This window comes from Salmo salar, chromosome 03 (assembly GCF_965601325.2).
Source record: "Salmo salar chromosome 03, fSalSal1, whole genome shotgun sequence".
In the NCBI taxonomy this organism is placed as follows: domain Eukaryota; kingdom Metazoa; phylum Chordata; class Actinopteri; order Salmoniformes; family Salmonidae; genus Salmo; species Salmo salar.
This window is the reverse complement of record NC_138293.1, coordinates 60,030,801-60,047,811: the sequence shown is the minus strand read 5'-3', so window position 1 is coordinate 60,047,811 and position 17,011 is coordinate 60,030,801. Positions and strand designations below refer to the sequence as shown.

The following is a 17,011-nucleotide window of genomic DNA, read 5'->3' as shown; positions in this document are numbered from 1 at the left end:
ATGTAATAACACATAACATTTTATGGGCTAACAATGTAAGCTCTGTCAGGTTGGATGGGGAGCGTCGCTGCACAGCTATTTTCAGGTTTCTCCAGAGATGTTCGATCGGTTCAAGTCCGAGCTCTGTGTGGGTCACTCAAGAACATTCAGAGACTTGTCCCGAAGCCACTACTGCGTTGTCTTGGCTGTGTGCTTAGGGTTGTTGTCCTGTTGGAAGGTGAACCTACACCCCAGTCTGAGGTCCTGAGTGCTCTGGAGCAGGTTTTCATCAAGGATCTCTCTGTACTTTGCTCCGTTCATCTTTCCCTCGATCCTGTCTAGTCTCTCAGTCCCTGCCGCTGAAAAATATCCCCACAACATGATGCTGCCACCACCATGCTCCACCATAGGGATGGTGCCAGGTTTCCTCCAGATGTGACGCTTGGCATTCAGGCCAAAGAGTTCAATCTTAGTTTTATCAGACAAGATAATCTTTTCTCATGGTCTGAGAGTCCTTTGGGTGGTTTTAGGCAAACTCCAAGTGGGCTGTCGTGTGCCTTTTACTGAGGAGTGGCTTCCGTCTGGCTACTCTACCATAAAGGCCTGATTGGTGGAGTGCTGCAGAAATGGTTGTCCTTCTGGAAGGTTCTCCCATCTCCACAGAGGAACTCTGGAGTTCTGTCAGAGTGACCATTGGGTTCTTGGTCACCTCCCTGACCAAGACCCTTCTCCCCCGATTGCTGTTTGTCCCAACGGTGGTCTTGGTGCTTCCAAATGTCTTTATTCTTGGGGACCTTCAATGCCGTAGACATTTTTTGGTACCCTTCCCCAGATCTGTGCCTCGACACAATCCTGTCTTGGAGCTCTAAAGACAATTCCTTTTACCTCATGACTTGATTTTTGCTCTGACATGCGCGGTTAACTGTGGGACCTTTATATAGACAGGTTTGTGCCTTTCCAAATCATGTCCAATCAATTGAATTTACCACAACTTGACTCCAATCAAGTTGTAGAAACATCTCAAGGATGATCCATGGAAACAGGATGCACCTGAGATCAATTTAGAGTCTCATATAGTTATGTAAATATTTCTATTTGTGTTTTTTTTTAAATAAATGTGCTAAAATTTCTACCTATCTGTTTTCACTTTGTCATTATGGGGTATTGTGATTAATGAGTGGAAAAAATGTTTTAATCAATTTTAGAATAAGGCTTTAACATAACAACGTGTGGAAAAAGTGAAGAGGTCTGAATACTTTCCGAATCCACTGGATAGTGTATCTTGTTTAGATAAGTATTGAACCAACTGAGTCAATACATGTTAGAATCACCTTTAGCAGTGATTACAGCTGTGAGTCTTTCTGAGTAATTCTCTAAAAGCTTTGCAAACCTGGATTGTACAATATTTGTCCATTATTCTTTTTTAAATTCTTCAAGCTCTGTCAAGTTGGTTGTTGATCATTGCTAGACAGCCATTTTAAAGTCTGGCCATAGATCTTCAAGCCGATTTAAGTCAAAACTGTAACTAGACCACTTAGGAACATTCAATGTTGTCTTGGTAGTGCTTTAGGTAATTGTCCTGCTGAAAGGGGAATTTGTCTCCCAGTGTTTGTTGGAAAGCAGACTGAACCAAGTTTTCCTCTCAGATTTTGCTTGTGCTTAGCTCTATTCCATTTATTTTTATCCTAAAAAACTCCCCTAGTCCAGCGTTTCCCAAACTCGATCCTGGGACCGCAAGTGGTGGACGTTTATTTTTTTGCCCTAGCACTACACAGCTGATTCAAATAATAAAAGCTTGATGATTAGTTGATTATTTGAATCAGCTGTGTAGTACTAGGGCAAAAATATAACATAATGTAGCCACCACCGTGCTTGAATTTATGAAGAGTGGTAGTCAGTGATGTGTTGTGTAGGATTTTCCCCAAACATAATGCTTTGTATTCAGGACAAAAAGTTCCTTTCTTTGCCACATTTTTAGCAGTATTACTTTTGTGCCTTATTGCAAACAGGATGCATGTTTTGAATATGTTTTATTCTGTAAAGGCTTCCTTCTTTTCACACTCATTTATGATAGTATTGTGGAGTATCTACAATGTTGTTGATCCATTTTCAATCATCTCCTATCACAGCCATTAAACTCTGTAACTGTTTTAAAATCACCATTGGCCTCATGATGAAATCCCTGAGCAGTTTCCTTCCTCTCCGGCAACTGAGTTAGGAAGGGCACCTGTATCTTTGAAGTGACTGAGTGTATTTATACACCATCCAAAGTGTAATTCATAACTACACCATGCTCAAAGGGATATTCAATGGTTGCTTTTGTTTTTACCTGTTTACCAATAGGAGCCCTTCTTTGTGAGGCATTGGAAAACCTCCCTGCTTTTTGTGCTTGAATCTGTTTGAAATTCACTGCTTGACTGAGGGACCTTACAGATAATTGTATGTTTGAGGTACAGAGATGGGTTAGTCATTTAAAAATCATGATAAACACTATTATTGCACACAGTCAGTCCATGCAACTTATGTAATTTGTTAAGCACATTTTTACTACTAAACTTATTTAGGCATGCCTTAACAAAAGGGTTATGGACTCAAGAAATGTCTGCTTTTAATTTTTTATTAATTTGTAAACATTTCTAAAAACATCATTCCTCTTTGACATCATGGGATGATTTTGTATGTACATCAGTGACACAAAATCTAAATCTTATAAATTTAAAATTCATGTCGTAATACAACAAAATGTGGAAAAAGTCAAGGGGTGTAAATACTTTCTGAAGGCACTCTGTTTCTCTTTTGTGGTCCCAGTGCAGCGCGCAGGTTTGGCCTGAAGGAGGCACTAGAGGGGGAGGACTGGTCAGTCTTCTGGACTGACATCACAGTCTCTCTGGACCTCGGCATGGCATTGAAATGCTACCAGGTATCACCATAATCAATTTCTAAAGACTTACGCTTCATAGCCTACCATGTTTGAAGATGACCCCTAAAACCCCTGTTCATAGGTTTTGGGTCCGAAGTTTTTCCTAACATCCGGACCTGACCAGGAAAAACCTTTGGGCTCTACCCATTACGACTAGCTCACAATGACATTCTTCAAGTTTCATTTTAAACGCATACGTTTTCCTTGCATATGACTTTATAGGATTTACCCTCTCCCCTCCACATAAAAAAATGCTACAGTTTATAATAGAATAGTACAGTACTTACTATAGAATTATGTAGTAAACTGTAGAATACTATACTACACACTGTAGTATCTCTCGATCATGTCTAGTACTTACTATAGCATTTTGCAGTGTACTGTACAACACTATACTAAGTACTACAGTATTATGTACTACCGTACGCAAAAACTAGTCCACAACAACACTACAGTTTAACTATAGTAATATTACAGTATTTAATGTGCGTATACCCTGCCCATTTCCCTTCCCCATATCCCAATTTGTGCCACCCGTAAGTGAGAAATATACATGTAGAGACCATTTATTGTGGTCCTTACAGGTTATAGAAAAGAGCAGAAGGTCTGAACTATCCATTCAGACCTTAGTCCTACCTACAGGTTATAGAAAAGCCAGCACTTCTATCAAATATAAAACAAAAACAATATAGTAAATGCTACAGTAATGTCCGGAAAAACACTAAAGTAATTACTATAGTGTATATATTCAAATCAAATGTTATTTTATTTGTCACATGCGCTGAACACAAGTGTAGACCTTACAGTGTAATGCTTACAACCCTTAACCAACAATGCAGTTAAGAAAACATTTATTAAAATAACCTGAAGTAAAAAATAAATAAAATTTTAAAAATAAATAAAGAACAAAAATAGAAAAACAACAAATAATTAAGGAGCAACAATAAAATAACAGTAGCAAGGCTATATACAGGGGGTTCCGGTACAGAGTCAATGTGCAGGGGCACAGGTTTGTCAAGGTAATATGTACATGTACTGTAGGTAGAGGTAAAGTGACTATGCATGGATAATAAACAGAGTAGCAGCAGTGTAAAAATGGCTGGTGAGGGGAGGGGCCATTTGATTAGCTGTTCAGGAGTCTTATAGGGGTTGAAGCTGTTAAGAAGCATCTTGGACCTAGACTTGGCGCTCCGCTATCGCTTGCCGTGTGGTAGCAGAGAGAACAGTCTATGACGAGGGCGGCTGGAGTCTTTGACCATTTTTAGGGCCTTCCTCTGACACAGCCTGGTATAGGTCCTGGATGGCAGGAAGCTTGGCCCCAGTGATGTACTGGGCCGTTCGCACTACCCTCTGTAGTGCCTTGCGGTCGGAGGCCAAGCAGTTGCCATACCAGGCAGTTATGCAACCAGTCAGGATGCTCTCGATGATGCAGCTATAGAACTTTTTGAGGATCTGAGGACCCATGCCAAATCTTTTCAGTCTTCTGAGGGGGAATAGGTTTTGTTGTGACCTCTTCACGACTGTCTTGGTGTGTTTGGACCATGACAGTTTGTTGGTGATTTGGACACCAAGGAGCTTGAGCTCTCAACCTACTCCACTACAGCCCCGTCGATTTGAATGGGGGCGTACTCGGTACTCCTTTTCCCGTTGTCCACAATCATCTCCTTTGTCTTGATCACGTTGAGGGAGAGGTTGTTATCCTGGCACCACACTGACCCCCCTCCCTATAGGCTGTCTCATCGTTGTCGGTGATCAGGCCTAACAATGTTGTGTTGTCGGCAAACTTAATGATGGTGTTGGAGTCGTGCTTGGCCATGCAGTCATGTGTGAACAGGGAGTACATGAGGGGACTGAGCATGCACCCCTGAGAGCCCCCCGTGTTGAGGATCAGCGTGGCAGATGTGTTGTTACCTACCCTTACCACCTGGGGGCGGCCCGTCAGGAAGTCCAGGATCCAATTTCAGAGGGAGGTGTAGCTAATACACCCTTATCATTTGATTGCATGATGTCTGTGAATGGAAATCCCAAACTCTTTCTTAGAGGACAGAGGAGAGACAGACACTATTGGCCCTGTACCCTGCAGTGGACTTTAGAATTTGATAAGGCTGTCTATTTGTTATCGAAGTCAAGGGTTCCCAACCTAGGGGGCTCGCCCCACATATGGGACGCTACCGTTTCGTGGGGGGATGCGGGACCTTCTTTGATAAAAAAATTATAAAACAATTTACAATTCTCTATTGTTTATACTGATCTAAAGTAACTAAAACATCTGCAATGCTTTAGGCTAGAAACAAGCTGTAAAATGGCTTTGTAACTTATTTTGTACATAATGTTTATGCTACCGTCTCTTATGACCGAAAGAGCTTCTGGACATCAGAACAGAGATTACACACCTTGAACTAGACGAAGAATGTTTCTTTAATGAGTCGGACGAGAGGGATTTACTCCAGACACCCGACAAGGCCCTCATCCCCGTCATTCGCAGGAGAAAGTGATCGGGTGCCTTGTAAGGATTCAGCGACAAATCGCTAATCTACCTTTGCCATCGGTACTATTGGCCAACATACAATCGCTGGAAAATAAAGTGGACAAACTACAAGCACGTATATCCTACCAACAGGACATTAAAAACGGTCATATCTTATGTTTCACCGAGTCGTGGCTGAATGACGACATTCTCTGTTTCACGGAAACATGGCTCACTCGGGATACGTTATCAGAGTCGGTACAGCCACCCTGTTTCTTCACGCATCGTGCCGACAGAAACAAACATCTCTCTGGTAAGAAGAAGGGCGGGGGTGTATGTGTTATAATTAACGACTCATGGTGTAATCACAACAACATACAGGAACTCAAGTCATTTTGTTCACCTGACCTAGAATACCTTACAATCAAATGCCGACCGCATTATCTTGCAAGGGAATTATTTTCGATGAAAGTCACAGCCGTGTATATCCCCCCCCCCCCCAAGCAGATACCTTGTCGGCCCTGAAAGAACTTTACTGGACTCTATGTAAACTGGAAACCATACATCCTGAGGCTGCAGTTATTGTAGCTGGGGATTTTAACAAAGCTAATCTAATATCAATTCTCCCTAAATTCTATCAGCATATCGAATGCGCGACACGAGCTGCCAGAATTCTGGATCATTGCTACTTGAATTTCCGCGATGCATACAAAGCCGTCCCCCGCCCTGCCTTCGGCAAATCTCACCCTGACTCAATTTTGTTGCTCCCATCCTATAGACAGAAACTATAACAGGAAACGCCCGTGCTCAGGTCAATACAATGCTGGTCTGACCAATCTGACCCCACGCTTCAAGATTGCTTCGATCACGTGGACTGGGATATGTTCCGGATAGCCTCAGACAACAACATTGATGTATACGCTGACTCGGTGAGCTAGTTTATTAGCAAGTGCATCAGAGATGTCGTACCTGTTGTGACTTTTAAAACCTTCCCTAACCAGAAACCGTGGATTAATGGCAGCATTCGCGCAAAACTGAAAGCGCGAACCACCGCTTTTAATCATGGCAAGGCGACCGGAAACATGACCGAATACAAACAGTGCAGCTATTCCCTCCGCAAGCCAATCAAACAAGCAAAGCGTCAGTATAGAGACAAAGTAGAGTTGCAATTCAACGGCTCAAACACAAGACGTATGTGGCAGGTCCTACAGTCAATCATGGATTACAAAAAGAAAACCAGCCCCGTCGTGGACATCGACGTCTTGCTCCCAGACAAATTAAACAACTTCTTTGCTCGCATTGAGGACAATACAGTGCCACTGACACGGCCTGCTACCAAAGCCTGTGGGCTCTCCTTCTCCGTGGCCAACATGAGTAAAACATTTAAACGTGTTAACCCTCGCAAGGCTGGCGGCCCAGACTGCATCCCTAGCCACATCCTCAGAGCATGCGCAGACCAGCTGGCTGGCGTGTTTACGGATCATATCCCTATCCCAGTCTGTTGTTCCCACATGCTTCAAGATGGCCACCATTGTTCCTGTTCCCAAGAAATCTAAGGTAACTGATCTAAATGACTATCGCCCCATTGTGCTTACTTCTGTCATCATGAAGTGCTTTGAGAGACTAGTCAAGGATCATATCACCTCCACCCTACCTGATACCCTAGACCCACTCCAATTTGCTTACCGCCCCAATAGGTCCACTGACGATGCAATCGCCATCACACTGCACACTGCCCTATCCCATCTGGACAAGAGGAATACCTATGTAAGAATGCTGTTCATTGACTACAGCTCAGCATTTAACGCCATAGTACCCTCCAAACTCATCAACTGGGTCCTGTGCAACTGGGTCCTGGTCTTTCTGACGGCCTGCCCTCATGTGGTGAAGGTAGGAAACAACATTTCCACCCCGCTGATCCTCAACACTGGGGCCCCACAAGGGTGTGTTCTCAGCTCTCTCGGTAGTCACTTTAGATAACGCCACTTTAATAATGTTTACATGTCCTACATTACTCATCTCATATGTATATTCTGTATTCTACTGCATCTTGCCTATGCCGCACACCATCGCTCATCCATATATTTGTATGTACATATTCTATTCATCCCTTTACATTTGTGTGTATAAGGTAGTTGTGAATTTGTTAGATTACTTGTTAGATATTACTGCATAGTCGGAACTAGAAGCACAAGCATTTCGCTACGCTCACATTAACATCTGCTAACCATGTGTATGTGACCAATAAAATTGGATTTGATTTGAATAACATACAGCTGGCGGGTTATACACTGTATCAGCAGGATAGAACAGCAGCCTCTGGTAAGACAAGGGGTGGCGGTCTATGTATATTTGTAAACAACAGCTGGTGCACGATATCTAAGGAAGTCTCAAAGCTTTGCTCGCCTGAGGTAGAGTATATCATGATAAGCTGTAGACCGTACTATCTACCAAGAGAGTTTTCATCTGTATTCTTCGTAGCTGTCTATTTACCACCACAAACCGATGCTGGCACTAAGACCGCACTCAATGAGCTGAATACGGCCATAAGCAAACAGGAAAACGTTCATCCAGAGGCGGCGCTCCTAGTGGCCGGGGACTTTAATGCAGGGAAACTTCTATCCGTTTTACCTCATTTCTACCAGCATGTTAAACGTGCAACAAGAGGGAAAAAAAACTTTAAACCACCTTTACTCCACACACAGAGACGCGTACAAAGCTCTCCCTCGCCCTGCATTTGGCAAATCTGACCATAATTCTATCCTCCTGATTCCTGCTGACAAGCAGAAACTAAAGCAGGGAGCACCAGTGACACGGTCAATAAAAAAGTGGTCAGATGAAGCAGATGCTAAGCTACAGGGCAGTTTTGCTAGGACATACTGGAATATGTTCTGGGATTCTTCCGATGGCATTGTGGAGTACACCACATCAGTTACTGGCTTCATCAATAAGTGCATCGATGACGTCGTCCCCACAGGGACTGTACGTACATACCCCAACCAGAAGTCATGGATTACAGGAAACATCCGCACTGCCGCTTTCAAGGAGCGGACTCTAACGCTTATAAGAAATCCCGCTATGCCCTCCGACGAACCATCAAACAGGCAAAGCATCAATACAGGACTAAGATCAAATCGTACTACACCGGATCCGAAGCTCGTTGGATGTGGCAGGGCTTGCAAACTATTACTGACTACAAAGGGAAGCACAGCCGCGTGCTGCCCAGTGACACGAGCCTACCAGACGAGCTAAATAACTTTTATGCTCGTTTCGAGGCAAGTAACACTGAAACATGCATGAGAGCATCAGCTGTTCCGGATGACTGTTTGATCACGCTCTCCGTAGCCGATGTGAGTAAGACCTTTAAACAGGTCAACATTCACAAGGCCGCAGGGCCAGACAGATTACCAGGATGTGTACTCCGAGCATGCGCAGGTTTCAAGAAGACCACCACAGTCCCTGTGCCCAAGAATACTAAGGTAACCTGCCTAAATGACTACCGACCCGTAGCACTCACGTCTCTCGCCATGAAGTGCTTTGAAAGGCTGGTCATGGCTCACTTTAACACCATTATCCCAGAAACCCTAGACCCACTCCAATTTGCGTATCTCCCCAACAGATCCACAGATGATGCAATCTCTATTGCACTCCACACTGCCATTTCACACCTGGACAAAAGGAACACCTATGTGAGAATGCTATTAATTGACTTCAGCTCAGAGTTCAACACCATAGTGCCCTCAAAGCTCATCACTAAGCTAAGGACCCTGGGACTAAACACCTCCCTCTGCAACTGGATCATGGACTTCCTGACGGGCCGCCCCCAGGTGGTAAGGGTAGGTAACAACACATCTGCCACGCTGATCCTCAACACAGGGGCCCCTCAGGGGTGTGTGCTCAGTCCCCTCCTGTACTCTCTGTTCACTCATGACTGCATGGCCAGAAACGACTCCAACACCATCATTAAGTTTGCCGACGACACAACAGTGGTAGGCCTGATCACCGACAACGACGTGACAGCCTATAGGGAGGGGGTCAGAGACCTGGCCTTGTGGTGCCAGGACAAGTACGTGATCAACATAAAGGAGATGATTGTGGACTACAAGAAAAGGAGGACCGAGCACACCCCCATTCTCATCGACGGGCCTGTAGTGGAGGCAGGCTCCCACCCCACGTAATGCCTCAGCCGGCTCGTCTGGCTCCCACACCTCAGCCGGCTCGTTGGGCTTCCACGCCTCAGCCGGCTCGTCGGGCTCCCACTCCTCAGCCGGCTCGTCCGACCCATCAGGTTCGCTCAGGTGAGACGCTGTCATGCCTGCTGTCACACCTGCTCCTGCTCCCCCTCCGCCAGGCTGCCCGTCATTACGCACACCTGTCACCATTATTGCGCGCATCAGCACTTCATTGGACTCACCTGGACTCCTTCACTTTGTGGATTGCCCCCTCTATATCTGTCTGTTCCTCAGTTTGTTCTTCGTGTCAGCATTAATGTAGTTTTGTTTCCCCTATCCAGACGCTGGCTTTGTTTTGTTTCTTGTCCGTTATTTATTAAATGTTCACTCCCTGTACTTGCTTCTCGTCTCCCAGTGTCGCTATCAGTTGATCAAATCACTTTCTGTAAAAGATAATCAGTATAATTATATTGAGGGTTCATATAAATTATCCTATTAAAACATATTTGGTAGCAGAATAACATTTGGGGAAATCGGGTCTTGACTTTATATTCCTTATTATTATTTTTTAATGATGATGATGATTATCATTATTACCATTATTATTATTATTATTATTATTATTATTATTATTATTATCATTAAATAGCCTACCAAAAGATGTAATGAGTCTTGTTAACCTCTCTGGGCACAGCCAGTGTAATCCCGTGGCGCGATATTCAAATATCTTAGAAATGCTATTACTTCAATTTCTCAAACATATGACTATTTTACACCATTTTAAAGACAAGACTCTCGTTAATCTAACCACACTGTCCGATTTCAAAAAGGCTTTACAACGAAAGCAAAACATTAGATTATGTCAGCAGAGTACCCAGCCAGAAATAATCAGACACCCATTTTTCAAGCTAGCATATAATGTCACATAAACCCAAACCACAGCTAAATGCAGCACTAACCTTTGATGATCTTCATCAGATGACAATCCTAGGACATTATGTTATACAATACATGCATGTTTTGTTCAATCAAGTTCATATTTATATCAAAAACCAGCTTTTTACATTAGCATGTGACTAGCATGTGACTAGCATTCCCACCGAACACTTCCGGTGAATTTACTAAATTACTCACGATAAACGTTCACAAAAAACATAACAATTATTTTAAGAATTATAGATACAGAACTCCTTTATGCACTCGCTATGTCCGATTTTAAAATAGCTTTTCGGTGAAAGCACATTTTGCAATATTCTGAGTAGATAGCCCGGCCATCACAGGCTAGCTATTTTGACACCCACCAAGTGTGGTACTCACCAAACTCCGATTTACTATTAGAAAAGTTTGATTACCTTTGCTGTTCTTCGTCAGAATGCACTCCCAGGACTTCTACTTCAATAACAAATGTTGGTTTGGTTCCAAATAATCCATAGTTATATCCAAATAGCGGCGTTTTGTTCGTGCGTTCAAGACACTATCCGAAGGGTAAAGAAGGGTGACGCGCCCGACGCGTTTCGTGACAAAAAAAATTCAAAATATTCCATTACCGTACTTCGAAGCATGTCAAACGCTGTTTAAAATCAATTTTTATGCTATTTTTCTCGTAAAAAAACGATAATATTCCGACCGGGAGTCGTTGTTTTCGTTCAAAGAGAGAGAAAGTAAACATAGTGTCGGCTTGTGCACGCGCCTCCAGTCTCATTGTCCTCAGATCGACCACTATCCAAATGCGCTAATGTTTTTCAGCCATGGCCTGCAATGCCACCATTCATCGTTGGGAGCGTTAGAAAATGTCACGTTATGCCAGAGATACCGTGTTTTGGTTAGAGATGATCAAGAAGGCCAAGATATAGTCAGAGAGAGCGCTTCCTGTTTGGAATCTTCTCAGGTTTTGGCCTGCCAAATGAGTTCTGTTATACTCACAGACACCATTCAAACAGTTTTAGAAACTTTAGGGGGTTTTCTATCCAAATCAAACAATTATATGCATATTCTAGTTACTGGGCAGGAGTAGTAACCAGATTAAATCGGGTACGTTTTTTATCCGGCCGTGCAAATACTGCCCCCTATCCCCAACAGGTTAAACTACGTAGAATTTCAGGAAATGAGCTTCAAAACAAACATTTTCCTAGGTCCTTCAAATTAAACAAATTCAAGCTGGTGTTTTATTTAATATACTATATCTAAATAAACAACATTTTTAAATGACATTTTTTACATGTGAAAAAAGGGGCCCTGGGGGAATATGGTTGAGAACCCCTGATCTAAATCATCTATGAAAGTAGAATAGGAGCAGGATGAACTTTGGCTGTGTTGACCTTCTTTTTTTAAATTTTTTTTATTGTATTGCATTTACAAGAAGATGTGAAGAAGAAGATGCAGCTGGGAATATTAATGGTATAATAAGCAATTTTACATAACGTTTCACAATGCAGATTGTTTATCATTATTATAATAATAATATAATAATAGGCCTTTAAACTGTTACATTCACTGACTCTAAATTGACTCTAAATTGTATTTATTTTCAATTCTGCATCTCCGCGAATGGTGGTCCATTATCTGAGTTGTCAGCGTAAGGCGGAACAGCCATTTTCTCAACCTGTCTTGTCATAATTTCCAGATATTCTACTTTGTCTTAGCCATTCTTATTTGTTGTTCTTGTCCCTCTCTGCCACCACAAACAGCCATTGGTCATTGACGGCTTCAAGTTTGACCTACGCATCTACGTGCTGGTGACGTCTTCGACCCCTTCCGTATCTTCCTGTATAAGGAGCGTCTGGCCCGTTTCTGCACCAGCCGCTACAACTCCACCCGCGACAACGTGGTGTGGCACGGCACAATGGGCATAACCACAGAAGTGGGAATGAGAGGGCGACATGTTTTACATTGTGTGCATCTCATGTTTCTTTCAACGTGATTGGTCTTTCGTGTTCATACTGTGTAGTTTTGTTAGGGACCATAGAAATGGTAACATTTGTTTTCTGTCGGTATTGATATGTTGTATATTGTCCGTCTGTTGTAAGCGTGTTCAAGGGGACAGAGACAGACAGGAACACAACCAAACACAGACACGCAGGCAGACGGACTTAGATAAGATAGACATCTGTCCTTGAACTCAGACCTACAATGGGTGTGTTCAGTCTTGCTCCTCTCAAACCGTTTTTTTTTTTAAACCAGTGATATGGCCCCATTGATGACTCAAGCTAACGTTAAACTAGCTCTGTCATAAAAGACTTATCAACAATGCTAAACATGCAAGCACTGTGAAAGTACTCCTGTTTTCTAGGTCCTCTTCGACGCAGTCCCTATCTCGCACACTGGCCTCTTTCATGCACCAGACCAACTACACCATTAACAAACAAAGTGAGAACTTTGTCTGGGACGAGAACGCTGGCAGTGAAAGGTGATCTATTGACACGGGTCTTCCTGGGCTTTCTCTCTGATGCTGTATTTGACACCAATGTGTTTCTCTAGTGTAGATATGTACTAGTGCTTGGTTCCAGCAGGGGAAAGGCAAGCACAACTTCTATTATTTTAGGTATAAATTATATATGTTTCCCTCTCATTAGGATAACAGCTCAATCCACTTGAGAAAACCCTGTCTGTCACAAAACCGAGACCATGCTTACGCGACCTGTGTCGGAATGAAGCAGCTATAACAAATTTATGTCAGTCTAAAAGCAACGACTCAGAGCTGTCAGTCATGTCTCACTCTGAGACTTATGGCCATCTCCTGCCCAGGTCCCCCCGTACCATACTTGTATCAGTATGCAAGAGCCACAGCCAGGCTTGTCAGCAGGCCAAGCAACCAATCTTATTTGCAGCATGTGTCACAACTCAGGAGGCTGATATACTGCCACTCATATTTCATCACTGCCTTGGTATGTCGAGCTTATTATAGCCCCCCCCCCCCCCAAACAAAACTAACTTCTAGAACCTTAACAGTGGGGATAAAGTGAAGATGAACGTGTGTCTACAGTGTACACACAGACAACATTGTGACGGTTAAAAGTGTTCGCGAGAAGAGGCAGGGGCATCGGAACAGGTCTATGACACGATGCACAACCAATACTGTATGTGGCGACATTCCTGTCTGACTGTTTGAATGGTTTTTCTCTCGCTGTCTCGCTCGCTGTCTGTCTTTCTCTGTCTCTTCCCCTCTGTCTGTCTCTCTCCCCTTCCCCACAGGAAGTTGTCCACGCTGACCCGTCTCCTGGAGATGATGCGTTGTGACACGGGGAAGCTGTGGGCCGACATCGAGGATGTGGCGATCGAGGCTCTGGTCTCAGCCCACTCGGTGCTCCGCCACAGCTACCACATCTGCTTCCCGCACCAGGCCACCTCCTACAATGCCACCGGGGCCTACTTCCAGATCCTGGGCTTCCACGTGCTCATCAACCACCGCCTCAAGCCCTGGCTGATCGAGGTGAGACAACACACACTCACTTGCTCATGTATTTGTACAGTGTGATGTACTTGTGTATTTGTGTGTGGAGATCAACCACTCCACTAGCTTCACCACAGGCTCTTTCCTGGACAGAGAGGTGAAGGACAGGCTGCTGTATGACACAATGGTGCTGATTAATCTGGGGACCTGTGACCGACGCAAAGCCACCGAGGAAGAGGCGCAGGATCAGAGACTGGCTGCAGCACGTCCGCTCCAAGGAGACAAGGTGTGCTGACGACCCCGCAAAACTTCAGTCACAATAGAGTCATAGCACAGTCTTTGTAGTCACTTCACTGAGTCATGATAGAGTCACAGCACATAGATGTTATGGAGTCATAGCACTGAGTCATAATAGGGTGATTCCACGCCAGGAAGGCCCGGAAATATCTCCGATTGTTCTGGCAATTCTCACATAGAAACTTAATTGGGAGGAAGGATGTTTGATATGCATTTTACATTTGTATCACAAACAATTTTTTGAAAATCATGATGAATGTGGCCATTGTAGGCCCGTTTTAGCCGTTTTTGAGTCATAATAGTCTGTTGCTGTTGAGTCATAGTCTGCTGCTCTTGAGTCATAATAGTCTACTGCTCTTGAGTCATAATAGTCTGCTGCTCTTGAGTCATAAAAGTCTGCTGCTCTGAGTCATTAGTCTGCTGCTCTTGAGTCAGCTGCTCTTGAGTCATAAGTCTGTTGCTCTGAGTCATAATAGTCTGCTGCTCTTGAATCAGCTGCTCTTGAGTCATAATTGTCTGCAGCTCTTGAGTCAAAAAAGTCTGCTGCTCTGAGTCATAATAGTCTGCTGCTCTGAGTCATAATAGTATGCTGCTATTGAGTCAGCTGCTCTTGAGTCATAATTGTCTGCAGCTCTTGAGTCAAAAAAGTCTGCTGCTCTGAGTCATAATAGTCTGCTGCTCTGAGTCATAATAGTCTGCTGCTATTGAGTCTGCTGCTCTTGAGTCATAATAGTCTGCTGCTCGAGTCATAAAAGTCTGCTGCTCTTGAGTCATAATAGTCTGCTGTTCTGAGTCATAATAGTCTGCTGTTCTGAGTCATAATAGTCTGCCGCTATGAGTTTTATGGTCCAGTCTGCACTGACTCATAATAGCGTCTGCGCTGAGTCAAACGTAATTATCCAAACATAAAATGAGAAAGTAGCACAAAGAAAATGTAATTTTACCAAGCCCATTCCAATGTCCTCTGTGCTCCAGGAGCAAGGAGCAGAGCCAGTAGCACCTGGGTGGCGTAGACACAAACACATCACCCACACATTAACAAGTGCCCATCCACACCTGCATACAACATCAGTTCCAACCTCAGTGCCATATATAATGTGTGCATGCAGGTTTACTGGATAGACTAAACACATAGCAGGGATGTTTGTGTCCATGTATGGCGCACACAGCAGTGCTTGTATACAGGTTTACACAAAGTATACTCAGGAACATTTCTCTGTGCAGAGAGCAGTTGCAGGAGTCGCATGAGAAACAGAGCCAGAGGAGGTGTCAGAGACTGGGCCTGCTGGGGGAGTCTGCGGGAGAGAAGGGTAAAATCCACCAAGTTCCCTTCTGCCCCGTCCATCCCGATGTGAGTACTATCTTCTGCCTGCTGCTGTGTCCTATGGTCACCTCAACCCCCCCCAAAAACAAACAATGTTTCTGTTACCTGATCATTGTCTCCTTGTCTCAGGGGGCTGCAGCTGAGAGCCAGCCTGCTCAGAGACCTGGGCATCGTAGACCAGGTGTACCAGCTCCTCAAGGGAACGCCCTCCTATAAAGACGTCACAGTGCCACCTGTTGTCAAGACTGACTCACAGCAATACATAAGCAACATGGCTGCCAAGGTGAGCACTTTTCCAAATGTACACTTATCCGAAGTGCACTTATCAGGAGTCAACTGTGTACGGTACTATGCATATATGCAGTACACAGACAGACACATATAAATACCCGAGCAGCTATTTGAAAGATGTCAGATTATACAGGTTCAAAGGTTAGTACTTATTATTCTTTAGACTGCAATTTAACAACAGTAAAACAACATGTTTCTTTAATAAAAGGCCCAACAACATTTCCTTCAAACATCCCATTACTGTAAACGTGCAAGTACCATGTTTTCTATTAAGGTTGACCCACGCCTTTATATAGGTTTATCCATAAATCCAAACACACATGCTATTTTAATAGCCCATAAATGCTAACACATACGTTTGGCCACTTAAAAGTAATTAAACGCACATTAATATTCCCAGAGGTGCATATTTACAATCTCAGAAATCATAACTTTCACAGTGCCCCCAGAAATGCTCAATCATTAGTCCAGATATACTAATCTAGAAGTGTAGAGAGGAACATAGACAGCAACACACATGGGCAACACATAGGGCCAGACATGTCTAGACACTAGACAAACAATGCCGTCACTTGTTAGCCACACAACCCCCGTTGGAGAAGTGAACGAATGCTTGAGAGCTGTACCACAGGGGGGTCGAACTCAATTCATACAGGGCCGAGTGTCTGCAGGTTTTCGCTACCTTGTACTTGATTAATCAGTTAAGGTCATTGACTAGTTAGGAACTCCCCTCGTGTCCTCAGTGGACACATTGAAAGGACACAACCAAAACCTGCAAACACATGGCCCTCCAGGAATTGAGTTTGACCCCCCTGCTCTACCACATGCTGATGTTAAACTATGATGTCTGTGTAGCTGGAGTCGTAGGGTGACCGCTGCAGTGCGACCAAAGGAGCCCTCTGTACTGTCTGAGTGTCATCCTCCCGGGACTGTTCTCTCTTAGCCCTATTGGCCCTGGCGGGACCAAGACTGGCACCCCCAGGGGCTGGGCCACAGTGTCTCCACCATGCCTCTCCAGGGCATGTGCCCAAATTGGGAGTGAAGTGCACCGATTCGGAGTGAACCCAGTAAGTGAACTACTACCTATTTCACTTCTTCCTTTTTCTGTGATGCCTGCTTGCCCCACGTTGATAGAGATCCCTATCGTTTGTCATACATACTCTTCACCTAA

The 17,011-nt window shown here is 43.9% G+C and overlaps 1 protein-coding gene across 5 annotated transcripts in view; it reads left to right on the top strand.

The window, feature by feature from the left end:
* LOC106600831 (tubulin polyglutamylase ttll6) overlaps positions 1-17,011 on the top strand; it is a 30,897-nt gene that overhangs the window by 9,009 nt on the left and 4,877 nt on the right. For 2 of the 5 annotated variants that reach the window (XM_082973635.1, XM_045714997.2), the window contains 6 exons: positions 12,828-12,944; positions 13,730-13,967; positions 14,082-14,214; positions 15,450-15,576; positions 15,679-15,832; positions 16,696-16,907. In XM_082973635.1, coding sequence (XP_082829761.1) covers positions 12,871-12,944; positions 13,730-13,967; positions 14,082-14,108 — 339 coding nt within the window. In that variant the 5' untranslated portion in view covers positions 12,828-12,870 and the 3' untranslated portion in view covers positions 14,109-14,214; positions 15,450-15,576; positions 15,679-15,832; positions 16,696-16,907. Of the gene's footprint in view, positions 1-12,225; positions 13,968-14,081; positions 14,215-15,449; positions 15,577-15,678; positions 15,833-16,695; positions 16,908-17,011 lie in introns of all 5 variants that reach the window. The other 3 variants (XM_082973634.1, XM_082973632.1, XM_082973633.1) reach the window with 2 other exon arrangements.